This window comes from Pseudopodoces humilis, chromosome 7 (assembly GCF_049639895.1).
Source record: "Pseudopodoces humilis isolate 2021_Gansu_Grassland_sample_001 chromosome 7, ASM4963989v1, whole genome shotgun sequence".
In the NCBI taxonomy this organism is placed as follows: domain Eukaryota; kingdom Metazoa; phylum Chordata; class Aves; order Passeriformes; family Paridae; genus Pseudopodoces; species Pseudopodoces humilis.
Genome location: NC_142206.1, coordinates 6,520,911 through 6,548,474, shown reverse-complemented (window position 1 = coordinate 6,548,474; position 27,564 = coordinate 6,520,911). Strand labels below are relative to the sequence as shown.

Here is a 27,564-nt window from a genome sequence, read left to right as displayed (position 1 = left end):
GTGAAGATTTCACAAGACGTGCTTCTGAGCATCCACAGCTGTGGAAAATTTATTGATATATAAAAGCTAAGGCACTTAACTTCTTGAAAGTGTATCAGCAGATTTTATAAATCTGTAACATCCACTCTTGGAGTGACATGAAGACCGATAAATAACTCTGCTCAGCACACCACCCTTACACACAATAAGACAATTCTTATTTGCAACCTTCATTTCTCGCTTCTCCTGGGAGATGGCAAAGAAAGAATAAACACTCCAGCTCAGCTGTGCCAAGAGACAAGACTGAAAATGCAAAAGGAGAAGAATTTCTGTCCCAAGCATTCTGCATCCTCAAAGTGTTCTTTAAAATCTATTCTGTCTTCAAATCGGGCAGCTATTCATTTTAAGTTATGTGAAATTCCTGTCTCCCAGAAGGAAACACATCCTGCTAGTAATATATAGAGGCTTAACCAGTTAATCACTAAATATTACTTAAATGAAAAATACATTAAAAGGCAGACCCCAGTTTTTGAATTTTTACCATTTGAAAATCAGAACCAAAATTTATAGTCCATATTTAAGTGAGATCCAATACCCACCATCTTCTCAAAACCCCTGAACTTAGCAGACCTCTCACTAAACCAAGGAGCGTGAAGAGAAGTGCCATCAATAAAATTGACATATGTGTTTTTTCAGACAGTTGATAATCAGCAACTGATTTAGAACTTCAGGTTTTTCAAACAGTTATTTCAGTTTTCCAACCATCTTGAACAGAAAATAACCTCAAAAAAAAAAAAAATTATCTACTCAAATTCAAGACTTGAGTTTATAGAAATATACAGGAAGTTAAAAGCTTTTAAACCAACTTGCTTTTGGTTTTATACCTGAAGATGACTTTAAAACCCATGGGTTTAGTACAATACACATATTGCAATACAAGCTATTTCTTGTAAGAAATTTAATTGAGAACTGAGGACAGAAAGCTGTAGCACGGTTCATTATTCCCACTGTTACAGAAATACAGCTGGGATGTAGGTGTTTTCAGTGAGAGCAAGGCCTGGGTTAGCACAGCCTGTGTGACTAACAGCTATGTTGTTCTAGGCAGACTAAATTTCCTTATTGTACAAAAAAAAAAAAAAACAAAAGCAGTTTGAGCTTTCTACTTTATTGTTGAGCTTGGAAGCGTGAGATTGCTTGATTCATCAATTACAGCCACAAGAACTTTTGCTGAGCAAGTTCACATATTCACAATACAAATAAAAATACAGTTTTGCTTCGGCAGTGCATCATAGTAAGATTTCTAGTCAAACATAAGCACAGGAGTGAATGTTTTAGGTTTGTTCTAATTAGAAGCCTGAATCACTGCTGCTCTTGAAGAATGTTTGACTTGGCAATCACAGCTTATTATTATTTCATCCAGAGGGTATCTGATTCTAGAGGCTGCACTATCATTGTAGCCAATCCTCATGCCACATGGAAAAAACACCTTCAGGTGTGTGGGCTATATGAAAAAAATCCCTTCTGATTAATGAAATGAACAGGATAAATCTTAAGCTACATATATTCCTAAAAACAATGTCATGCTGTGGAGGACTATAGAAGTGGTTGATTCTTCCTGTGGGAAGAAAAAATAGATATTGCACCCTGATTCTGTTACTTGTAGACTCTACAGCTCTAGAAATGATAATCATAGCAATGATAAAGAGTAAAATTTGCAAAATACTGTTACTTACAGCTGACCAAGCTCTAGTAGCATAATAAAATTTCTTGTAAGCCCAAGTCAAGTATAGGTCAAGCAAGCATTTTGGAATGAATTAATAGATTTCTAAATACCCAGTTACGTGAGACACAACTCAAACACAAGCTTCCTTGTGAAAACAAATGTTACTACATTAGTCTACAGAGTGTCCAAACTCTTGAGAAGAAACAAGCCCATCAGTGAAAAAACCCCTTTTTACAGTGTAAAGCATTTATAAATGTTAGGGGGATTCTCTCTCCAAAACACAATGTAAAACAGAATTGCTTGAACCCAGTTAAACTCAACATAAATAATATTGACCTGACATATTAAGTATAGAAATGGGCCCAGAGAAGTCTTGGATGAGAGAAGAGGGAGGAGCAAGGAACCATGAGCAGAGGCTGTTTTTCTGAGTCAGAGTCTCTACCAAAAGAGATCTTGGGCCAAATCCCTCTTCAGTGTAATGTGAAGGCCAGAGGAGACACCACAGGGATTTTAACCCTTTCCCCTAGAGCTGTGAGAGCTTCTGCATATGTCTGCTTTTCTGTTCAAGAATTCTTGTTTCTATTCTTTCTCTCATCTGCTTAAAAACCAAATTATTTCAGGGTTTGGGGTTTTTTTCCAGTTTAAAATAATGCCTTGATATCAAATACACCTCATCAATTTTTTTTAAGGTTTTTTTTTCAAGAACCTCCTTCTACACCAAATCTCTGATAATGGAATTCTCTGATCCACCACAAACCACCTGGTTTTGCTGATATGAGTTTTGAATTAAATATTTGGTTCAAGCTATGAACTAGAAGAGACAGACAAACTATCTCCTCAGCAATTTTCAACCACCCTTTCTTAGTATCTGCTGTCCCTGGTAGACAGACAAAAGACCAGATATGCAAAAAGAGGCAGGCCAGACTGGTTTCTGTACAAGTGCCAAGGAATCAAGGGTGTCAAGTAAAGCAGAGACACTGAAAATACCCCAAACTGCCTTAAAGCAGCATTTAACTGCCTGTGACTGCACAGTGACTCCCTTCCATGGAACAAACATCTGGGAAGTGGTGATCACCACCGCATGCACGTCCCATGTGCGAGTGAGGTCTTGGGGGAGACCTGTGGTGGTGACTGCTACTTCTGAGCTGCAGCACAAAAAGGAGAAAAGTTCCCAGATCACTGGCTGGCTCAGAGTTTACAGCTTTCTCCTCGGCAGCACCACTTCTCCAGTCCCAAGTCTGTCTCAGGCAAGGAATGTTCACAAGCTGCAGGGCTTGGATTCGCTGCAAAAGGAAAACATATTTACCATGAAAGAGCAAGGAAACGTCCTTGTTCCTGCCATATGGATGTCTCTATTGGAAGCCAAAAGGAGAAACATTATTCACTATAGAGGCCAGGCTCATCTTAATGAGGCTGATCCAACAGCCACACAAAACAACAGCAGATTATCACTGACTTCAAAGGAAGCTGAATCATACCCTCAGAATGCATATGATCGCAAACAGTAAGTCTTTGGCAAATACTGTCTCTAATCACCATGCCTACTCCCAGATCAGTTCCCTCAATAAGCATTTTTTCCCAAGTTTCCCATTTTTTCAAATTCTACGTACCAAAGTGCTGAGTTAACACAGGGCACTTATCTACACGACATTTATCTTCAGAAGATCTCATAGACAATTTAATGAATGGTCCACCAGGGAAAGAAAAGAAAACCAACAACAAAACAAAAACAAAGATAAAATAACCACGGATATTTAGAAAAGTCCTGAGGAATGAGTTTCCTCCAGGGGCTGCAGTTGCTCACGCCGTGATGCGGTGCAGGTCAGCCCCACTGAGTCCTGAGGCAGCACACAATGTTCCTCTGCTCAGCCTCTCACACGTGGCAAATGGAAAGCAGAGGCAGACTCTGCAAGCCCATCTCACTGAGAAAGGAGTGAAAAGTAAGGCTGAGAGGAAAAAAAACGAAGCAGGCAGACTCTTCTCTATAAATGGCAGAAAGCAGGGAAGGGCATCATTTCTTTCTAGATGGGAGAAGCAATTATCAGAGGAATTAAGTGATTCACAGAGTGCTGATTGTAACTCCAGCCTTTTGCACTGCCAGGAAGAGAGAAGAATGGAACAGCAGATATAGAGTAAAGGAAAGGGCTCCTAAACCTGTGTTGAGTGCCTAAATTGGGAACCAACACTCGCAGAGGAGATACTGAATCCATAGGGTGATGCCCAAGCTAAGAGGCTGCTGCCTTTCCTCCTGGCTGCTTACAAAGCCCAGGGGCCTGAGTTGCATGGCCAGGAGGTGTTATCACCTCACAAATGAGGTGCACATGCACTGCTCATTAATTTCAGTCATAAAACTTCACCAACACAGATCCACACCACCACTGCTGGAGGAAAACTGGGCCGCTGGGATGTTTATGAGCATGTCCAGACCAAATGGATGAAAACCAGTAAGTCTCCACACTCCCATAAAGTATCCAAGCTTAGATCTTTGTTACATGGACGAGCTTTTCCAGTGTCAGAGATGCTGCAACTGTACATCTCAGCTGGGGAATTTACCCCAGGACTCTGCAGAAAGAGGAACTATTTCAATCTCAAATTACAGCTAACACACATTTACAGCTGCTTTGAAAAGCTCTTGCTGAACAGCACTAAGTTACAGGCCATTACTTGCTTATAGTGCTGTCACCCAGGGTATCCACCTAGTACTGTGAGCTCAGAAAAGCAGTAGAGCATCTACAGCAAGCAGAGTGGCAAGTCTAAAATGCAATCAGCCTTTTGGGCTCTGGTCCATGGGGTTTGTAGGCAACAACCTGAGCTTTCTGAACTTCTCCAGCCCTTGCAATAAGCAAAAGAAACACTGCAGATACTTTCAGCTCCCTGCCATTTCTGCAGGGTCTGCTGAGAGTACAATTATAAGGAAGCATAAGGGAAAAGAATTAGCATGGCTGATAAATGAACAAACAATTTCACCCCCAAAAATCACCTGTTCACTGCTCCAAAATCATGTGCATGAAAATGTCTGATGGGCAACTGTGAGCGCAGTACAGCAGCAGCTTGCCTAAACTGCCTGCACTTCAGGGGTGTCACCCTGCTGACTTCAACACAGTCTTTGAATTTAAGGGAGGATTTGGGAGAGCAGTCTCATGGTCTTTTTTTCTGTTTTCCTGAGCTGCAGCATTGACTGGAAAGCCAGGCAGTAAAGCTGACAGAGACTGTCACGAGGAGCTGTAGTGGATGGTACAGTGATGAGACAGACTCCACAGAGAAAAACTGAGATCTAAATAGGGCACAAGATGATTATTAAAAATAACTGGAATCCAGAGCAGCAGGCTGATTGTCAATAGGATCAGCTGAAGTATTTGGCCTTTCTTTGACAGGCCCATATGAACACTGTTAGATTTAATGCGCTCTGGCTGCCATTACCCTACAGTGTCTATTATTAAATGTACCACTGTTACACTTTCCAACATCTCACATTCTTTTTAGGCTGTCACAGGCAGACTGTGGGTGCAGAACAAGACAGGAATATATTATTCTGTGATCACTGCTTGTACCATCATTTTGCATCAATTCTAGCTCCAGACACCTGCTGGTGTCTGACTGAAAACCCAAAATGTCTTCAGAGAAGCAGCTAGCACAGCACTGCTGGCAGAGTTGCAATCTCTCCAAGTTTGCTTCAGCTTCACAGCAGCCCAGGAATTCCAGTTGCTCCCTGATTTGTCATGGGATGATAATACAACAGACTAAAATGTGCTACAAAAGCCTGACAGTGATAATGCAACGTGTGAGGATGGGATTTTACTCGAAAGATCAGCTTGCTCTCTTTCTAACCTTTTCCCACATTTACTGGAAGAACTTTGCAAGTGTTCTAATTTGAAAGCAATGTGAAGCTGGAACATTTTCCAGCTTGACCTCAGTCATCATTGCTGCAGCTCTGATCACACACAGCGAAGGGTTCAGTAGAACAGCTAAATCATCCTGTTTTGTTACATGACATGCACTGTGTCAAACTGACACAAGAAATCAAGCCAGCTAATTAGTTTAGGAGCAATGAGTTGCCTTACCAGCAGGGATAAAGGGAGTGACTTGTCCTGTTTTAATGCAGAGGTAAACAAGAAGCTGATTATCCCAAACTGAAGCAATACTCAAACTGACAGAGAAAAACAGCCAGACAATTGTGTATGACTCCACTGTTTCACTTATCAGTCACCTTTGGTGTCAGCTGTAACAAGATTCAATTATATTATATGCCCCTACAGGAAGCAGTGGTTAAGTTGTCCTCTCAAGGTACAAAAATATCTCTCAATAGAAGTGTCCAGCTACTGAAAGGGCTCAAAATCTTCTAAACATGACACTGAACAGGCCCAGAGAGAAGAAGTGTGCATAAGAAAACCTCCCCAAGAGGGCCAGCTGCCCCTGGGACAGTGAATTGTAGGACATTCTCAATGGGAAGCCACCAGCAAGATCCCATTTAGAAATTCATCCTGGTTTTAGAGATTCACTGCAATGTTTCTGAGGCATAGTCTTACTGTCTAGACTGCTTCAGCTCCAGCTGCCAAAGCAGACGTGGAGCTGTGCAGCATTCAATTAAACATTCTCAGTCTAGGAGGCAACACACGGAGCCCAGTTGAGCAGTGGGTTTCCTGCACATCTGTCATGTCCTCTTGGAGGAAATCTCCACCTGTTCTGCTGTGCTCAGCACTCTGGGGAGTTTCAGAGTAAGAAGGTTTGTCTTGTCAGAGGTTTCCTCCACTACATTTAATTTCTAAATGCAGTGCTATTTCTTTCACCTACTAGATTTTCTCAATTCAAACTTGGCCCTTGACCTTGACTTCACTTTATTTATTCAACTTTTTTTGGTGATGATAACAAGTGCTTTGTTGTAGATGTCAGGTCAACAATGCTTCAGAGACACAAGACCTAAAATAACAATATTCCAACATCTCAGCTGCATTTAGGGGAGCAGACTGGAAAATTGGAGCCGTGTGGTCCATGTGACAGGAAATACTGTTGTGCACAAACACAGCAGAAGCAACAATCTCAGCCATCTCTTAATACTGTGATAGTTTCTTGAATTCACACAAAGCCAAGCGTGGTTTCCCCAGCCGGATTCAGAAAGCCACATCAATTTTGGTCTGATTAAAGGCTCATTCAAAACCACAAGAAGCAAAACAATGTTAAGTTTACTATGACTGCCACATTTCTGTGAGTGCTAGTACAGAAGACGAATGAAGTCCACATGGTACCTTGCACATGGAATACAGCTCTGATTTATATTAGGCATGTGCATCCCTTTATACAACGCCGGCTTAATTAATGCAGATCATGATGTTCCAATCCAATACCTGTCCTGAACTTACCATGCAGGTATTTCATCTATTAAAGTCTACAGAAATATTACAAAACTGAACAAAGGTCCGGTTCATGATGCCACTGGATTTCAAAGCACAATCCTTTTTGATTTCAATATACCTTAAAATTTACTAATTTTTTTTTTTTTTTAAAGTCAGGTCTCAAAATAAGATAAACTACACACAGAAGTACATTGCTGCCCTTTTAAGATAAACTACACATTGCAGTACATCCTTGCATTAAAGAAGAAGCAGTGCAAGGGCACCAGGAGGAAAACAAAGCTTTAATGTGCATATGCCCCATACGAAGAGGCCATGTGGTAACTAAAAAACCAAGGTTTGACTCCAGGCCTAGCACTCTTGTGCTTAGAAGCTGTTTAGGGAAAGGCTGGGGGATAACCCAGCTGCTGCCTGCCACTGCCCAGAAAGGCAGATGGAAAAGGCAGCACCAGGCACTTCCTGGAGGTGAAAGGATGAAGAACAAGAGTCACAAACAGCAACAAGGAGAATTCAGACTGAATGGAAAGAATTTGTTCACAGAGACATCAAGAAAACATTCTTCACAATGGAGACTAAGCAGTGGAGAGGGCTGCACAGGGAGGCAGTGAACCTATCCTCCCATGGTATTTTGAAAACTCAACCAGATGTAGCCCTGAGCAACCTCATCCAAAGCTGAAATTAGCCCTGCTTTGAGCAGAGGCTGGACCAGCTGACTCCACAGTCCCTTCCAACCTGAATTTTTTATGTTTCTGTCTCACACTAGACTGCTTAGAGCATTGCTTAAGATTCACAGCTTTCTTTTCTTGTATTTTAACACTTCCTTGCATTATAAATATTAATTCTAATGGATGGGGGAACGTGACACACTTAATTAAGTTTATTACTACAGCAACAATGCTTTTATTACCTACAAGTTTTAGGGAGGCAAGGAGATTCAACAAGGTACAGGAAAAAAAGACCCACCAGCATCTCTAGGGAAACTGTTTGCAAAGAAAACTCAAAGCACAGTGACAGAGCCCTTTATAGCTTTGAAGCAGATGTAGATCTATAAAATAAACTCACTCTTGCAGACACCTGGTTTGCATGAGCACAAAAGTGCTACTTGGAGACTGGGGTCTAGCACCACTGGTATAAATTATGCAGATGTGATACACAAAACTACGAGAGTTTCTTTAAAGCTGGAGATCAAACCACTTTGGCTTGTCTTTAATCATGCCTGACAGTTTATAGGAATTATACTGATTTGGTATTCCCCCCACACTGCTGTATTGAATGAAGTGCTTGGAAAGAGGTTGTTAAAAAGCAGTACAAAACAATGAAGTCCTATGTTTGTCCACAGATCTGGAATTTTGCATTCTCTTCCCACTGCCCTGCCAAAATGCCCAAATTATAGTCTTGAAGGAGCTGGTTTATAGTACCCATGAGTTGGAAAAGCCCATTATGATTTTGTTTTACAGAACCCAAGATTTCTTCTCATTTGAAGAAAGCTTCTTACCAATCCTGCACATTTTATTTTGATATTTGACAAACCAGACAAGGAAAAGAGTCATTACCACCTAAAATCTGGTGCCACACAGACAAGTCCTGAGTAAAGATGAGCACTGTAATTAACACACAATACATTTTAAGTGTGAATAGCATGGTGGTCTGTCACAGAAAGGGCTGACTATAGGTCATATGAGGATGATCAACACAGAAAAAGATTTTTCAGTATCTACAAAAGTTTTCATTTTAACTGACAGACACTAAGTAGGAGCTGAAAGCTTCTGTTCTGACAGCATTTTTGTTTTTTAATGACATAGAGGAAGTGTACAGCTGAGAATAGAAAGAGTAAATTCTTGTTTTCACTAAGGCTGACAAACCAGAGACAGTATTTGGGTCTCACAAAGAGCCCCAGGCTCCAATTTGTGGCCAGTTTGCTCTATCAACTGATATGACCAAGGATAGTTTTGTTTTATTGTCTTGGTTTGCCTCTCAAGCATTTGTAAGCACTATTACAGTGCCTTTTTACCAGACTAAACAGGCCCAGCTTGTCAGTATCTCTTCAGAGGATGTGTGCTGCAGGGTCCCAGGCTGTCTTGGTAGCCCTCCAGCTTTCAGTATATAAAGATTCATTGTCCAAAGTAAAATGAAGTCCCCATTGTATCTGTTGTAATAATATAACACTGAAAGAGTTAAAAACAATGCAGATATTCATCACTTGTGTGGAAAATCTGTGCTCTGAAGGGCTGCCCAATTTTTGGTAATTATAACAACTGTTTTTTGATGTTAAAAGAATGTATGCATAGGCCATACATTTCCTTCTAAGACCAAAAGAAACATGTTTTTCTTATGAAGCTTAATGAAAACAGTGTTTTTTGTTGTGCATTCCCAGTGGCATATAGCTAAAGGAAATTAATTCCTCTTTAACCAGGAACTGGGACTTGGAGGAGACCAGGAACAAACAACTGCTTTAGGGCAGTCCACACCGGAGTCCTGAAAAGCTCAGGCTGACCACACGAGGCCTCTGAGGTTAATCTCGCTATTGGGTAGTTCCATAAACGCTGTCTCCAGTCCTGTTCTTTACATTTTTACACCACTCAAGGCTTTGAGCCAAGGCCTCGATAAAAAGAACGATTTGGTTCTTGAAAAGCACTGGCAAAAAGCTGACCAAACAGTCTGTTTCCAATACTACCTAGTGAAGTCTGAAAGAATCAAGGCTTCCTGCATGCAGCCTGAGAGCTACATTTGCACTGAAGGATCAAACCCATTTAGCCTCCATTTAATCTCTCTTTACTGACAGCGCTGAACTTTCCTGCACAGGGCACGTGTTCAGCAATACCATGGCCTGCCCACAGCCACTCAACATCCTGCTGTGAGCCCATGTTCTGCAGCAGCTTCTTACCTACGATGTCTTCATAGGCATTTTCTTCTAAAGTGCTCTTGGATCCAAATTTATGCTGGCTCTCGGTTCCATTTTCAGTCGGGGAGGGAGGGTACAGGGATTGCAGGCTTGAGGCATCCTCAAACTCAAAGGATTTTCTACAGTTTAAAACAATAATAATTAGTAAAAAAAAAAAAAATTCAAACATTTAGATGAGCATTTGCATTATAAGAAATATATATAAAATGAACCACAATTAAAAAAAAAAAATCTTCCATCATGCTTTAAGGACTAGCTTTTAATGGACACTAAGTCCTGTGCTCACAGCAGTTTCTAGTAGAGCCATCTATGTCAGTTTTACAAACTTGGAAGTATTGTTATCCCCATTATGCAGACAGGAGGAAAATACCAAGAAAATATGTTCTTTTTTCCAAGTTTACAGAGTAAATTAGTAGCATAGTTCTCAGATTAGAAATTACTTTGCTCTTTTCAGAGGCACCAGAAACATGTGGCCCTCCAAAGAAAGACACAGTCTCTGAGAAGCATTCCTGCACTGGTTGCTCCAGGAGATGTAGCCCTTAGTTTGACAGCACTCACATGCCTTTGAACCTTTGGATGTGTTCCTGTGCAGAGCTCAGTGCACAAATGCCAAAGGGACAATGTGCCAGTCACCCAAATCCCTTGGACACCCCATCCCAAGCACTGGCAGCAAAGGAGAAAGCACTGAGGGAATTAGTGCTCTCTGGAGTGCATGAGCAGGTTAGGTTGATGGCTCAGGGGCTGAAGGTTTGACCTTTCTGGCAGGAAGGTGAGGACCAGCTGGGTCAGATGAACCCACACAATTTGTCTCCTCCCCAGGGTGATTCACCTCCCACTCACACCTGCCCCAGTGCTACTGAGCAGTTCTAGAGGGAGAAAAGCCCAAGTTCTTCCCATGCTCCAGTTCACCTAGCCCTTGTACTCTGGGGCAGTATCTACACTCAAGGTGGGATGATTTGCAGTGGCAGCACTACAGGGGCTGGCATTCATTAGATTGATTTAATGAAATTAAATGATGACAAAAATGGGATGAAATGGTGACAGAAACAGGCTCAGGTCAGAGTGTAAATCCCGCTGTGCTACAAAGCTTGTGTGGACTGTGCTGGTGCCCATATCTGCTCACTGAGCCCCAAGCTAGATTAACAATAAATCATCCTGCCACAAACCCAGCCTTGTTCTTCTTTCCAGTTGGAGTGGAGCATATGCTACAGCATATCCATGTGGCAGGGACAGAGTCCCACGAGACACTTCGGCCTGAGCATCCCTACAGGTAACACGGGGACTAATGCACAGAACACTGCGTTTGAAAAGAGCATTTCCTGCTTGTCTGCTGCAGCAGGTTTATGTCTGGGATCAGGCTTAAAAGCCTCCTCTCTCTCCTTTCCCTCATCTTCAGAATATCCAGATCCAAGTTATTCACATCAGGATTGTGGCAGAAACAGTCTGTGCGTGTCAGATCCAGACACCTGCTCCTCCACAGCTACTCACAGTTACAAAGGATACATTGGAGGCACAGCTGTGTATGAAATGGGACTTTCTAAAGTAGTTAAATATCCAGCTCCTAGAGATTTTAAGGCACCACTATGATGTGAATGGCTTTGTGGACCGACACTCAGCTGTGGTCCATGTGTCCCAAGTCTATCCTGTGACACTCCTCTCCTGCACTGTGTGTGTGCCAGAGGATTTCCAACTGCTGGGGAACACCCAGCTCACACCACCCTGAAATGTTAAAGCTGCTCTTGGCACCAAGTTCTCCAGATCCAGCCTAGCTTTTTGCTAGCAGGCAAACATGAGAGATTTCCTCCATACTGCTAGTGTTGAATTAGCCACCAAAAATAAAATCGGTGCTTTCAACTGAAGTATTGGGAAAATAAATACCCTCAGTCCATTCGCATGACGTTGCAGTGAGTGCAAACCACATGTATGTTCAGTCTGAAACACACAGCTACAAGCTGCAGGCACAATGAGTAATGTCTGTTCTCAAAAAAAGAACAGTTTATGTACTGAGATTTCAGTAATTACTGTCAACCAAATACTGTCATTCTTAGTTGACTTCTATGGTCTTAAGTTCTTTGTAAATCTTGGAGTTCTTCTTTCTGTAATTGAAGGAAGAACAGTACCAAAGACAATAAAATTAAGTTTTTTATAAAGGATTTCCACTCAGCATTGAAGTCAGAGAGCAAACCTGAGATTTTTGGGAGGTTGATTTGAACTTATTTAGATCATGATTGACAAGAGTTCTGTCCAGAGAAATCATTAAGCTACAGTGGGTAAAACTGTTAGAAATGAATGGATACATACCCAGGAAAATGTCAAACTGATTTGCAAGAATCATCAGATACACATGACAAGCCTGTTAATCCTTACAGTTTATATTCTACAACTTAAATTGATAAATAATGCTTTTTGGAAGGCTTGTTTCCCCTAGCCCTAGCCCAGGCCTTTGCTGAACTGTGCTGTTGTCTAACTCTATGACAGGAGACTGGATCTGCAGAAAAGCAGGTGCAAGCAGAATTTTACCTCTTCTGGAAAGAAGTTTCAAAACTTCTTCTCAAAAACTCATTGTGATAAAATACTGTGATTCTTAGATGATTTTCCCGTTTTCCAATAAAGGCTATCTTTTACACCAAAACATTTAAAAACTATTGTTTATCTTCTGCACACTGCAAATGCTGTGCTGAACAAACTGAGAGCAGCTTTACTTCACAAATTTTCCTTAAAGACTAGATTTACTTCCTCTGAGATTATTGCCAGGACTCAGAGATAAGCACTGCTGATCAGAGCTTATCTGTGGACTTTCCACATCCCCTCACACCTTTCTGGAAGAAACAACATGCCTCAGCAGAGGTGTTTGACCTTTCAGAAGCAGGTGTCTCCTGAGAGAAGAGGACAGAACCTGAAGGCTCCTCTTCCTGTCCCAGTATAATTCAGGTGAGGTTGTGATAAAAAAATCTTTAATAATTAAGCTAACATCAAGCAGAATCTGAAGGGATAGTGTGCATCTGAGACGCTGTTTAGCAGTTCTTTGCAAATCTCATCACAAAGTATCAAGGGAGGGTGTGTATCATACACATGCACAGACATGTGAACCCATTAAAAATGCTGCAATTTGAATGCTTAGCAACAACTATGCCTACAATTTTCCGAGCAATGAGCAGAATGAGTTTTACCATGTCTAAAACTCAAGAGGAATCACATGATTAGAACAAGCCAAGCTCAACAAATTGCTGGGGAAATGTAGCCATACACTCTCCCCATCATTAACTCAGGAATGACAGGACTTTCTGTGATAAAACAGTTTTCTCAGCACTAATCCTCTACAGGTATTGATAATAATTTAGGATAATATTCCTAAGGACTGAATTAAATAAAATCACCTACTTTGCATAAAACTGACACAATTGCTATAGCAATGAGCTTTGGAAATAGAAAACCTCTGCAAATACATTTTACAAGAAGAAGAGATTGTGAGGGATCAGCTATGGTCCCACTACCAGACAATAATGAAATTATGGTCCATTAATAATGACAAATAAGGGCATTTGTGCCAGAATGAACTAGACAGCCTTTAGCACACCTAACCTAGAACATTTTTTGGGGACCGAAGGATGCAGATTTTAGAACTCCAGAACTGAAGGCATTCAAAGGTATTGTACCAGTGCATTCCATCTGTGCAGACCAGCAGAAAAAAACAACTGTCTTGCATTCAATTCCTAGGTTATCTTATGTCAAAAGCACTGCATTAGAGAGAGAATTTAAAATATTGCTACTGCAAAAATATAGTCTATTTATTTATTTATTAGTTTGAAGAACCGAGCGCATTTCCTTGGCTTTTACCTATTCTGGGATTTTCTGTGAAAGCGCGACTCTTTCTTCTGCCTCCTGGTGACGGGGGGCGCAGGAGTGGACGGGAGGGGAGGAGGAGCAGCAGGTGTGGGAGATGGAGGTAGGCCATTGCTTGGTTTGCTTTTGTGGGATTTGTCTGCCTCATACTCAAAGGTGCGTTTGGGCTTGGGGACGGGATTGACGGCGCTGTTAGCTGCGCTTTCCAGGAGCACTTTGGGGCCAGCTGAGTTCACAGTGACCCCCTGTTTCGTTTTACTGCTTTTCTCAGCCTCAGGAGGGGTTTCTGGTTCACTCCCCAAAATAACGCCTCCTCCTTTGCTATCGCTCAGGGCTTCGCTCAGTCCCTCCACAGTACTCAGAGTCCCAGACTTTTTCCTCCCTTTGTCAACACTGTAGCAGCTACTTGGTAACTGGGGGAGGCCTCTGCCCGACTGCTCCTTCAGTGCCTGCTCGATCTTCTGGATTCTGTTGAGCACAGCTGAGGACTCTTTCCTCACATGGCTCTTAAGGAAAGGAGGTTCGCTCCTGCCTGGTCTCTTTTCAAACCGATGGCAGGAATCCCTGTCCAGCAGTTCCTCCTCCTCTGTTTCTGGGTAAGAGCACTCGGAAAATGTTCGGCTCATTCTTCTGAGCCCTTTGAAATCAAATGTTTTGTCGCTGCAGGGAGAGGTCAGCACACTGGGGCAGCTCTCACTGCCTGACCTCTCCCCAGCATCCCTCTTGTCCATACACACGCTCGTCCTGGGGGACAGCTCCCGGCGGCATTCCCATTCTGTGATCTTCTGCCGGATGTCCAGCGCCTGCGAGCGGACGCTCACCCTGCTGATGGAGAGGGTCCTCAATTTGGAGGCAGTGCCCAAGGACAGAGTGCTCCTGGTGAGTGGATGGCTCCCTATTGCTTCCCTGTCTTGACCCTTATTTGGAGTCTCCTTTTGGTCAGCCTTGAACACGGACAGCCTTTTGTCCAGAGCACCCACGCTGATGGCTTTGAGGGGGCGGCTGGGGGAGTCGGTGTCCGAGGGGCTCGTGGAGGTGCTTCGCAGCGTAGACGTGCGGCTGTTCCAGTCCTTGAGGCACCGCCTGGAGCTGGAGCCTTTGGAGAGCCCCGTAGAGCGGGAAGAGTCCTCGCTGTCACTGAGGGGGTAGGCAGGGCTTCTTTGCGGGGACAACAGGGGCGGCAGAGTGGCTGACTGGCACCTGGAAACAGAAAGAAATAAAAAATCAAGGCCTTGGGGAAACTGGAGTTATTTGCCAACTTTCTTCTGGCTGCAGGACTCCACTCTGCAAGACCATGCCAAAGCATCATTAAGACACCAGTGACCATTCAGCCAGAGTCAGGAGTGGGAGGTGGCAGCATTTAACTGGTATCAGAGGTGGGCCACGAGCAGGACACTTGGCACATCCAAAACAAGTTTCCTCACTTCTATTTGACCCCCATCTTTTCCCAGTTTCCTGAACTTAAATCCAGCTGAGATTCTCATAGCAAACCTCTGCCTTGACAGCATCTACCACCCGCAGATGTGTGGACCTGGTTCGTCTTTGGTCTGACGCTGTGGCCAATAGGTTAAATTCCCCTTATCAAACAGAAGTAATTTCTTAGCAAAAGAATATTACACACTGAGAAAACACATTGATCTGCTCACACTAAGTGTTGAAGAATATAAACTACATAGAAATATATTTCTAAATAGAAAGATCTCAGTGCTACCCTGGAAAAAACCCTTGGAACAAAATCTAGCTGTGGTTTGCAAAATCAGCTATTGTTACTGGGGTTTTGTACATTGTTGCAAGGACTTTTAAGAACAAAAAGACACAAGGAAATTAAATAACACATTAATCATTTGGCTCATCAGGGATGAGCCAGCAGTAAGGAAGTTAAGCCAAAACCGTGGCAAAAAAGGGGGGTTTGCCACCCTGCCAAAATCCATCCATACAAATCATAGCAGAAATAATCACAACTCCTTTAACATTAACTCCTTTCTGTTCCAAACAGTACAGGAAAAAGAGGAAAGACCCATAAGTAATGTCCTGCATATGCTATTAAGTTTATGCTGTGTGAAGACTGTGGACAGCAAGCTGTTTTTTATCAACTCTCCTGTACAGAGGCAAGATGCAAATGAAAGAACTGCTTGACCAAAAGAAATCAGGGGAGCAAATGCCTGCACTATTGCAAAGGAAGACAAGATTCAGAAGATCTCTGCTGCTCTATTGCTTTCTTCCCAACAGCCAGCCAATACCTACAGCAGAAGTGCCAATTTCTGTGCATTAATCAAAAAAATCCAGAGCACTCAGGTGATTTCTGAAAAATTTACTTTGACACAGGAAATATTTATTTTCCTTCAAATGCAATCCCAAGCCAAAATTATCATATTTCATTCCAGTTTCCTACAGCAGATACTTCACAATCAAAGCTCAAAAATATCACAAAAAAGTTCTGGTCAGAAAAAGCCAATAATCAAATTATCACAAAAGGGAACTGATCTTTTATTTCAGAAGCCTGAGACAAGCAAGTCCATTTGTCACAGAAGTTACACCACTCGGTGACTTTTATTTCTTTACTGTTTTGAAAGATAAACATGCCTGTAGGAAAAGAGATCTCATGTCAAAGATAATGGCAAATACTCCTACAACAACTGCCTAAGGCAGTTATTTTAGGACATACAGGACACATGCCAGAATATGCTCTTTGCATCCTAGAAGCTGAATTTCCTTCCATTCTATACAACTGCAGACAGATGTCTTAAGAGATTTCAGAAGATCAAAAAGCAGGTGACAGATGATGAGTGGTTTTGGCTGGCTGTTGCAGTTCAGTTTGTAGTGGATTACCTGGAATTACCTCAGCAGACATACTCTTATAGTGCCTGAAGATGAAACCTAAATCAGCCTCCTCAAGCTTCATGGGGCACCATGATCCTTCATTATTTCAGCCTGTCTCATCTCAGTTTCTTCAGGTTAATACTACAAGGCCAATTTTTTATATTATTCATAACACTGCCTTAGCTTAGATTTGAGATCACATTCTCCTAATTCTTTCATGTCGTGCAGACCCATCCCAGAGCTGCACTGACATTTCTCTCAAGAAAACAGGATCACACAGTAGAAATGTATTTTACATCCAAAGACTACAGCCTCCACTACAGCCTTAGAAGCTGCTTGTTGGCTAAATCCACTGTCAGGATTCAGCTACAGGACAGGGACAGAAGAGGGTCTGTGGAATGCTTTAGCATGTTACAACTTGCTTATTGGACTCTGATCTGTACTGGCAATAGAAAGAATAAAATATAAAATTACAGGGGTGAGGTCAGTAAAATGGAGCATGAGAGGTGAAGAACATGCTGACAACATGAGAATCATAGACATCTCTCTCTGCCTTTGACACACTGCACAGAAAATACTATAGGCATAGTCCTTTATCTCCTTACAATCTAAGAAATATCTGTTCAGCTATTTCCACTGTCAGAGAAAGGTTTGGTGATTCATCAGGGAAGGAAGAAAAGGGGAAAATTATGGTTTGCATAACCTGAAGAAGTTGCAAAACATTTATTCTTAAGAGGTATGAGCCATTTTTTTAAACCCCAGGTTCCCAGTGAGATAACTGAAATTAAGGCTTCATCTTGAATCCCCAAATTGAGTTACAAAATCCCAATCACTGTGCTAGACCAGGGCTGCAGAGCCACAGGCTTTCTTGCAGGGCTTTGTCCTCAAAGACTTGGCTTACCTCCTTTAAGAAATAGAATCTGGTTTACACTGCTTTACACTCTACACTCGAGTAATTCAAAGAGAATCGATAGGACTTATTCAACAACAAAGAGGAACAGAGCTTTATCCCAAAGGTTTCAGCATGCATTCTCTAAAGGATGCTGGTAAGTAACAGAATGAAAGAAGGAAAACAAGTCCAAAAGTTGATCAGTGTACAATAAAATGGTTATTCCCCAAGAAACATACTTCCATTAGAAGAATATTCTTTTGAAGGCACAGGCTTTAAAACCAGTATTACTGGACAGAGATGAATAAGAAACTCGCAACCTTCCACGAAAAGACTGTAAAGCAAAATGCTTTGAATTTAAGTTTTCTACACACAGAAAGGTACAGTGCAGCACCTTACATTGCATATCATTACATAAACTTTCCAAATATCATATACAAACAGCATAAATAGAGGTTATGGAATCAACTTTAGCTTTCTTAACAAGTTCCCTTGACCAACACCTTCGTCCTGGGCAAGGATTATTACCTTGAGGATATCAGCATTTCACTAAAGACACCATTTTAAGTTGCTCTGGCTCCCTAAGGGCATCCTTCCAACACGCAGCCTTAGGTGTGCAGTGCCCAAACCCCTGGCAAACCAGGTGTGTATTGCAGCCTCAAAGGCTGCCAAGCAGTCCACGATGTCCTCTAGATCCTGGAACCACCTTTCTGCTGACACTCACTGCTGCTCACCAAGGAGAGCAGACAGAATCCAAGAATCCAAGAGGTGCTTTCCAGCTCTTCAGACCATGCTCAGCTTTGCTGTTGTAATTTGTTCATTGAGAAATCAGCAGTTACCCACAGTAGGAGGAAACTGATAATATCAGTTGTGCTCTGTAGGATTATAAACTGTAGATACAGCTGATCTTCACATTAGAATTAAGTGTCTTCTCTTCAGTTTCTCTTTTTCTTACCCAAAGGCAGAAAAAACTTGTAATTTACAAAGACTGTAATTCTTGAGGGCAGCTCTCAAATGTTCATATATTCTATTGTTTTCTCTATTAGAGGCTCCTTTTTTAAAATCTCCTTTCACCAGGTCCCAGTGAGCACATGTGAATAACAGTGGAGCTGTATCTCAGCTGCACCAAGAAGAGAACAGACACACTTGCTTTAAGGTAATTTGCAACCTACTCATCACTAGGCAAAAAAAACTGAGTTCCTGCCTTTTAGCAAGGCTGAGTTGTACTAAAAATCTATGGGGATGGAGAAGGGCTCATTCTTGGTGCCAAAAGTGCTTGAGTTCTCACCCTCTATCTGACCCAAAAGTCAAAAAGTCTTCAATTTTGGACAAGACACCAGTCTTCTTCCTGCAAAATGTGGGTGCTATCATTGGTCTGTTTGTAGAAGAGGAAAAATTTAATTCCTGGAAACCACTTTGAAAGTAAGCAATACAAAATTAGTATTAAAACTAGAGGGCTTGGCCTTTTGATCCAGTTGAACAGAAGCACAGCTTCTTCCTGCTTCCAATGCCAATTCCATCAATTCCAGAAAAGAGAAGAAATGAGTGCAGAAAATTCCCACAACTTCATGAGTAACTTTTAGCAATGTGAGACCAGAAGGGTGGCTCAAGAGCTGGGTTTGTGTCTTTTGGAAATCAGAATATGGGTGGATAATCAGAACGTGCATTTATTGAGGCATTTGCATCCAAGATCCATGCATGTTATATACACTAAGAAAAATCTTAGGTTGCATTTCAAGATTTGAAAGTGACTGTAGGGTGCTTAAGTGACTTGCCTTGAAAGAGTTAAAGGACTCACAACTTTCACTGTCGTGTTCTGACCTCTTAGCTAAGCAGCTCAGACTCTGCAGCACGCCTTTAGCTCTCCTGAAGTGTCAGGAGTGACCCCACAGTGATCAGGAGTGATCCTGTCCTGAGGAAAGGCAAGCTGGAAGAAGCCACTCAGCAATTTTTCAGTTTTGCAAATCCCATCGTCTCAAACCAACACATACAGAATATTAGGACAGATTTTGGCTCTCTGATCCAGGGAATTTCCCACTTCAACACACTCATGCATGGGAGCCTATTTACTGAAAAAAGAACAAGGAACATGATGACAAAAAGGTACTGGGTTTTCCAGGCTCCTGTTGAGATCCCATCATTTCCCAGTGACACTGATGTTGAGTGCAAAGACTCCCGGCACTGATTTAACTCAGGACTTTCTCCCCACTTTTGTTAGGAAAAATATTGCTTTCTTAGTATTTTATTTAGGGATTTTTTTTTTCTTATTGCTGGTACTTCTCAGGGCATTGTGCTATTTCAACCTAACCTGTTTCAGGGTAACAATAACATCAGAATCAGCTGTGACCATAGGATTGTGAGTTTGGGAATGAGTAGATTTGGCCAGCACTGCAGACTTCTTGTTGTTCTAGCCAATATTTAAGATCTGAAACAAAAGCCTCTTTGGAAGGGCAGCACAACTCATGTTTAATACATATAGTAAAGCTGCCCTGATAGGTAAATGAGGATGTAACTTTGAAATTATCTGGAAATTTGGAAGAGAAAATGCTAAGGAATGTTCAGCTATCAACTGCCAGCCACTCTGAGTGCAGATACTGGAATTCATCCTTCCCAGAGCAGGGCAAAGTGAGAGGGAAGCACACCCTGCTCACCTGCTAATTGGAACCATTCACTATACCATGCACATTTTGATGTACTGCTGCTGAGAACAGACGTAATGGCTCACTATGATATTCATTTACATCAAACGTCCATTTGATTTGACAAAGCAGGCAGAGGAGAGAATACATGTAGAGACCAACAGAAGCTCAAATTAGAACTGGTGTTTATGTCCCATTCCTTCTGTGGTCTGGACAGAACAAGTACTTTTGCAGAGGTTCAGTAACCACAGCTCCTTGTAACCAGTACAGTTTCACACCCCACCAAGGGCAGTGCTGCCAGGAAATCACAGAGCAAACAAACAGAGCACATAAATTCTTCTGCTGTTTTCAGACACCCTTTGGAAAGCTCCCAGTATGAATCAATACTTTTGCACAAACAGAAACTGAACACACCACTGCAGTACAGCCATCTCCCAGGCCTCCTCAGGTGTAATAAGGTAGAGTAATTCAAAACAGACCAAAATAAAACCTTGAGGACTTGGATAGAGGCAATGATGAGGGGCACTTCCTCAAAAATTCAGTCTTTCTCTCTCTATACAAGAACTAGTAATAAATTTAATCTGTGCTTTCCCCCAAAGAACAGTGAGAAGTCCTGCTTTAGCTGTCAAACAGCAGCAGTCAGTGGTGTGGTTGCACTTTGAGATTAGTTATGGAATGAGTTATTTCACAGAGCAGTGTGGATTCAGCATTATTTGCTTGTAACAATGTGCCATTTCCATTCCTCACCCCTCACTGCATCCTCACCAGAGGGGACAGACAGGCAGGGGCAGTGACAGTGGCTGCTGCAAAGACTCAGCCAGGCATTGCTGTAGGCAGGGGACAAATGCAAGGAGTCGGGATGCTCTAACTGGGTCAGCATGAGGGTAAAATGTACAACCATCACCAAAATAGGTGATCTGAAATGGGTTTGCTGCTTAGTTGAGGTGGCCCACCAGGATCCCATGTATTGATGATCCTTTGAGTTATGACTTTTTTCTTTTCAAATATAAGTGAACATCTAGGCTTGGACAGCTGCCTTGTATACTGCACCAAAGAGTATAAATTGAATCTTTCAGTGTATTCATCGTTCCAGGAGCAGAAAAGGATTTAGAAACCTATGTTATTGTTACTCCTTGTAACAATCCCTCCTTGTAGGGATTATGGGAACATTAAGACCAAAGGGACCTCCTGCACTACAGTATTTAAATCCACTCTCATTAGAAAGGCAGTAAACCTTTCTATCATAATATACTCTTCACTTTCACAGCACACAGCATTTTAATTTCCTACATAACTCAAGTAGATAATTACAGATTGTATTTAATTATCTTAAATCTAAATAAGAGTTTATGGTGAATAAAGGAGGTGAACTTTTCACACTCAAGTGCTGGCACACACCAGTAAGGTGATTTTTGAGCTGATTCAGCCTGGTGATGGAACAAGTGGTGCAACTTGTCACATCTTGCCTCTGTCTTGGAAAATAAAGGGATGTACGTGGTAGCAGAACAAGCCGTCTTGCACCAGACCCTTTGTAATCTTTGAGCTTTCACCAGGAGTCTGGCTAAAAATCCCCAAAAATCTGCATTCCAGATAACATCCCACTGTAATTGTTGACTTTGGGATTGTGACAAAAACAAGACAAAAACTTGTACTTTCTAAACTGAATAGAGAGTCTGCATTATAAGATTGTTTGAAATAGGCTCACTCTCATGAACATGGGCTGGGATGGAAAAGTCCCAGCATTTAGAGAGAATGAGCAATAAAATCAAAGTGGACAACAAGTCACAAAATGTTTAAAGATAGAACAAAAATAGAAAGGCCAATTATATTCCTGTTTGTACTTCTGAATTTTTTTTCCCCAAGGGTTTTTGATACTTTCCATTTAAATAAAAACCGAAACCATATTAGAACTAGCTAGAGAATGATAGGACTGTGAAACAAACAAAAAAAAAAGATCAAGCTCTGTGTGTGGTTTTTAAAAGCTCCAATGTCTGTGTTCCCAAGAAGTACTGAGTCAATGATAACAATTGTGGGGTGGATTTGCAGGGGTGCTGTGGTGAATTCCTATGCTTAACACCCCCCAGAGCTCTGGGCCTTTGCAGTTGGTTCATGAAGAGAAGCACACACAATCACAGCTGACTGCAGCTCAACTGTGGGTTTATGGCTCAGAAGCAAAAAGGTCTGATTTACACCAGGGAAATGCAGAAGTCATTCTGCCAAAGTAAATTACATGAAGTGGCAACTATGCTCTACCACTGTACAAAACAAGGGCAAAGAAATCCAAGTTGATGAGTCAGATCCTAAATACTTGATTTAGCCTGGATCTGTAAAGCCAAGACAGCAAGACAGATCTGACCATGAGGGATGACTGTAAAATAAAATGCCATCAATCAACATGCACTAGGTGTCTTTGCCAAGTGAGGGGGAAGAAGATAACAGGAAATTGTGAAATTATCTAGACTCAGAGAGTTAGATTCCCTGCCACTCCAGATTTATGGCCATCTTCTGTTCTGTTACAAGGCGAGGGCAGGATGGTCTTTAAACAATTCCCCATTTAATAAGCCTTTTTCTCCTCCTCTGTTCAGACAGAAATAATTACCCAAGGTAAAGAGTACCAGCCTAGGCTGTACTTCCCATCACTGGCATCAGAAGCTGACTGTGAGAAAATCAAAAAGCAAGAACAGAAGTATCAGAGTAAGCCATTCTCTCTTTTCAAAGTACACTGCACTGGTTTCACAGGAACATCTCTCCTTTCTCCTCAAAAAATGATTCAAAGTTGAAAAAGGGAAGCCTCCCTTGGAGTTACACTTTTCCCATAATATGTTCAGAGTTATAATTTATGCAATAGATATGTCCACTGTTACAGCCCCATTATTGTTATTGTTCTGGAATTGGCTCAGTATGTTTTAGTCTCATCTGATTTCTTAAGATCTTGGGGGTTTTGCTGGCGAGGGAGTGGCAGCAAGTGATGGCATTTTCTTAAACCAGGCAGAAAGCACAAACCTGCATTTGTCTATTTAAGAGCTGCCAGTCCTTGAAACTTGTTCTTTAGTAGCATGTCTGAGCATGCTGACTGCTAAAAATCCCAGTGCACATAGAGGCTCTCAACTTTGCTTTTTCAAAGCACAGGTGATTTTTCAACATGCTTGCTCATCTGACCTGGAATATCAAAGCAACAGACTCGGTGGTCCTAATTCTGACAAAGCTTTCCAAGTTTTCTGTGCTTGCACAAGTGCAATTTGGGAAGCATAAAAAATTATTTTTATGAATTGTGACACTCAGTTTTCAAGAGGGCATTCTTGGTTTGGTGACCTCCAAATATGAAATTTGGGGTTGGAAAGTTGTTGTAAAATAGGCACATCCTTATTCTGCTCTGACAAGTCAGAAAACCTTACAAGGTCACGCTAGACTTTGCTGAAATACTCTGTATCCACAGAGAAAAAAACTGAACAGGAGGTCAAAAAGTCCTAAATCCTGGCTGCACACTGATCCAGAATAGAGAGAAGTCTGCTTTCCCTGCTTCACATATAAATCAACTTCTAGGCCATGTAAAACCTCATCAAATAGACTCAAGTATAACTATCTAACAGGGACAGAAAAATAATAAAAATTCAGAACTCTCATTTTCTACAAACTTTCTTAACCTTATCCACTCGGAGGAGTTTGTTTCAGAAAAAGATAGAAAAATACTTTATTTGCCTTTCCTACCAGTATCCACATTTTCCTTCCAGTTCCACCAGCTTAGCTGTCGGCCCCAATGTGCTGCCAGTGTCCAGCGACATCTTTCTGTAGAGGTTTCTTTTGTCCAGTTTTGCAAATTAGTTTATTTAACACAGTGAGAAAGCATCCTAGAAAAGCAGCTTATAAAACCAAAAGCCATTGTCCATCTGTCTGCTATTAAATAGGTATTCTTAATTTCTGTCATAATTTCAACTACCAGTATCACAGTCCATCAGGTCTGAGGCCCGAGATATCTGAAGAAAATACAATATGTTGCACAGGATAATACTAAAGTGATTGAAAAGATCTGAGAATATCTCTGCTGCTTCTGGAGTTCGTGAACTGCAGAGGAAATAAAAAGCAGAATAAAATAAAATTTAAAATACCAGCAGAATAGAACCTCCTGCACTATCTCTGTGAATCCAGAACAACCTCAACATCATCCTGCCTAAACACAGCCTGTCAGACCCAGCCCATCTCACTGCTGTGCACTGGGAGCTCATGCACGGGGAAGGGAGGTCACAAGCCATGTGGGCCATCTGGGGCAGGGGAAAATATCTAATTCTGATCTCCAGCTCTGCCCTGAGAGAGTTCAGGCCTCTGAGGGGCCGACTCATCTCTGACCAGCAGCCGGGTGCCATCCTGTTGGCAAGGCAAGTGTAAACTCTGTTCAACTTGCTGCAATCTTCTCTAAGCCAAAAGCTGAAGCACTGCCATAAAACCAGCACACCCCACACTAGGAAAACTTATCTGTTCCCTGAAGGGTATTTTTTGTACATGTTTCTGTCATATGGATAAAGCAGTTTGACGACTTTTTGTTTGTTACTACATTACTCTTAGAATGACACAGGTAGAGAAATGTGCCCTTGTTCTTCATCTTTAACTTCATTTTATAAGTTTTGCCCTCTCTCTTTCGTCCCATAGAAAAGTGGATTTCCACCTGCTTCAGCCACCTAAGATCTGTGTGTTTCAACTAGGGCTATTTTTCCAACAAAATAAATGATATTACCATCCTCTGTGAACTTTGCAGTCACTTAGTTATGCAATTGCCTCTCAAAAGTTGTCTTGTCTCTCACACATACACTCACATTCATTGCAGCCTTTGAGGATAGGCAAAACAGTTTTCCTACCAAAAGTTATTTTTTCTTTTTTTTTTTCACTTTTCTAAGAAGTAGCCCAACAGTCATAACAGACTCTAGACAGCAGCAGTAGTAATATCTCTCTCACACACACAATATCTCTCTTTTATATAAACAACTGAAAGAAAGAAAGAAATCAGATGCAGGATTTTTTTTTTTTTTTTGGCACATGGTAAAGGAGAAAGATGAGGGAGCAGTTAATGAGTAAAAGATTACTCATTGGAGGTGCCAAAGCAAGAAAGAGAGAAGGAAACCTGTTAATTGAGTATACAAATTGTCTCATCTTTGGAGGTTGCATCCTGTATCTGAAGGAGGAAAGATTTCAAGGTTTATACCCCTGGCCTCTCTTATTATAATTTTCTTCAGTGGCTCTGATCTTATGGAATGCAAAATATATTCCAGCTATGATGACAAACATGACCCTTGGTACATTTTCCAGTGTGCATAAATGTGGCTGGATGCCAGGTGCCCATCAAAGCTGCTCTGTCACTCACCCTCCTGAGCTGGACAGGGGACAGAAAATATAATAAAAAGCTCATGGGTTGAGGTAAGGACAGGAAGATATTCCTTACCAATTACCATCACACCATTTGGGGAAAAAATAATTAATTATCAATCAAATCTGAGTAGCATCGTGAGAAATAAAGCCAAATCTTAAAAACACCTTTCTCCCATCCCTCCCCCTTCTTCCTGAGCTCAACTTTACTCCCCATTTTCTCTACCTCTTTTCCCGCAGCAGCTCAGAGCCATGGAGAATGGGGGCTGTTGTTGGTTTATCACATGGAGTTTCTGCTTCTTCCTTATGGAGAGGACTCTTCACACTCTTCCCCTGCTCTAGAATGGGGTCACTCTCACTGCAGACAGTTGTGACACTCTTCCCTTTCTCTGGAATGGGGTCGATCCCACTGGAGATGGTCACACTCTTCCCCTGTTCTGGCATGGGGTCTCTCCCACTGGAGACATTCACACTCTCCCCCTGCTCTGGAATAGAGTCGTTCCCACTGGACAGAGTTACACTCTTGCCCTGCTCCTGAATGGGGTTGTTCCCACCGGAGATAGTCACACTTTTCCTCTGCTCTGGAATGGGATCACTCCCACTGGAGACACTCATTGCACTCTTCCCTTGCTCCAGACTGGGGTCGCTCCCGCTGGAATCATTCACACTTTTCCCCTGCTCTGGAATGGAGTCTCTCCCACTGGAAACATTTATAATCTTCCCCTGCTCCAGCATGGGGTCTCTCCCACTGGAGACAGTCACACTTCTCCCCTGCTCCAGCATGGAGTCTCTCCCACTGGAGATAGTCACACTTCTCCTCCGCTCCAGCATGGGGTCTCTCCCACTGGAGACAGTCACACTCCTCCTTTGCTCCATCATGGGGTCTCTCCTGTGGGACATAGTCACACTCCTCCTCTGCTCCAGCATGGGGTGTCTCCCACTGGAGACAGTCACACTTCTCTGCTCCAGCATGGGGTCTCTCCTGTGGGAGATAGTCATACTTCTCCTCTGCTCCAGCATGGGGTCTCTCCCACTGGAGACAGTCACACTCCTCTGCTCCAGCATGGGGTCTCTCCCACTGGAGACAGTCACACTTCTCCCCTGCTCCAGCATGGGGTCTCTCCCACTGGAGATAGTTACAGTGTTCCTTCTCTCCAGCATGTGCTGTCTCCCACGGGAGACAGTTCTCCAAAAACTTCTCCAAGGTGGGTCCTTCCCATGGCTACAGCTCTTCATTAATGGCTACAGGTGGGTCCCTTCCACAGGGTGCAGTCCTTCAGGAACAGGCTGTTCCAGTGTGGGTCCACCCCAAGATCACAGGTCCTGCCAGCAATCCTGCTCCAGCGTGACCTCCTCTGTCCACAGGTCCACAGGTCCTGCCAGGAGCCTGCTCCAGCAGGGGCTTCCCTGGGGTCACAGTCTCCTTCAGGCATCCAGCTGCTCTGGCATGTAGTCCTCCACAGGCTGCAGGTGGTTCTCTGCATTCCCGTGGGCCCCCATGGGCTGCAGGGGCACAGCTGCCTCACCATGGGCTGCACCACAGGCTGCAGAGGAATCTCAGCTCCACTGCCTGGAGCACCTCCTCCCCTCCTGTTCCACTGACCTTGGTGCCTGCAGGGCTGTTCCTTTCACATACTCTCACTCCTCTACTCTTTGGCTGCAATAGCTCCTGCACAGCAACTCTTTTCACTTCTCAGATACGTCATCCCAGAGGCGCTGCCGTCGTCGCTGATGGGCTCGGCCTTGGCCAATACAATGGCTTTGTACAGATTAAGAAGTTATAGACTTGACTTGAATTTATGAGGGAATTTCTTTTCATTCACTTCCTTTAAAAATCTATTAACCAGTGCTTGATTTTCTTCTGGCTTATGTTAGCACAAATCAAGTGTTGCTAAGGAGAAGTTGCTAAGATCCAAACTGATGCAAAAGTTAGTTCAGGGAGATTTAAGGCATTGATCTGGTGCAGGTGCACACTTATGAAAAACAAAGTTTCAGTTTAAAAAACATTAGCACTGAAAATTAAATTAGGTTATTACATCTGACTGGTTACGGTGTGTGCTTCACTC

General features: G+C 42.4%; 1 protein-coding gene and 1 long non-coding RNA gene across 12 annotated transcripts in view; one reads left to right on the top strand and one right to left on the bottom strand.

Annotated features, from left to right (window-relative positions):
- DENND2B (DENN domain containing 2B) overlaps window positions 1-27,564 on the bottom strand; it is a 154,340-nt gene that overhangs the window by 45,450 nt on the left and 81,326 nt on the right. For 7 of the 11 annotated variants that reach the window (XM_088057377.1, XM_088057374.1, XM_014257918.2 and 4 more), the window contains 2 exons: window positions 13,790-14,995; window positions 9,935-10,071 (listed from right to left, as the gene is read on the bottom strand). In XM_088057377.1, the coding sequence (XP_087913503.1) occupies window positions 9,935-10,071; window positions 13,790-14,995 (1,343 nt within the window). Of the gene's footprint in view, window positions 1-9,934; window positions 10,072-10,392; window positions 10,699-13,789; window positions 14,996-25,724; window positions 27,122-27,564 lie in introns of those variants that run through there. The other 4 variants (XM_088057372.1, XM_088057379.1, XM_088057378.1 and 1 more) reach the window with 4 other exon arrangements.
- On the top strand, window positions 10,834-11,739 carry LOC148183953 (uncharacterized). The gene is made up of 3 exons (XR_015772879.1): window positions 10,834-10,898; window positions 11,141-11,222; window positions 11,349-11,739. It is a non-coding gene; the product is annotated as an uncharacterized LOC148183953 (long non-coding RNA).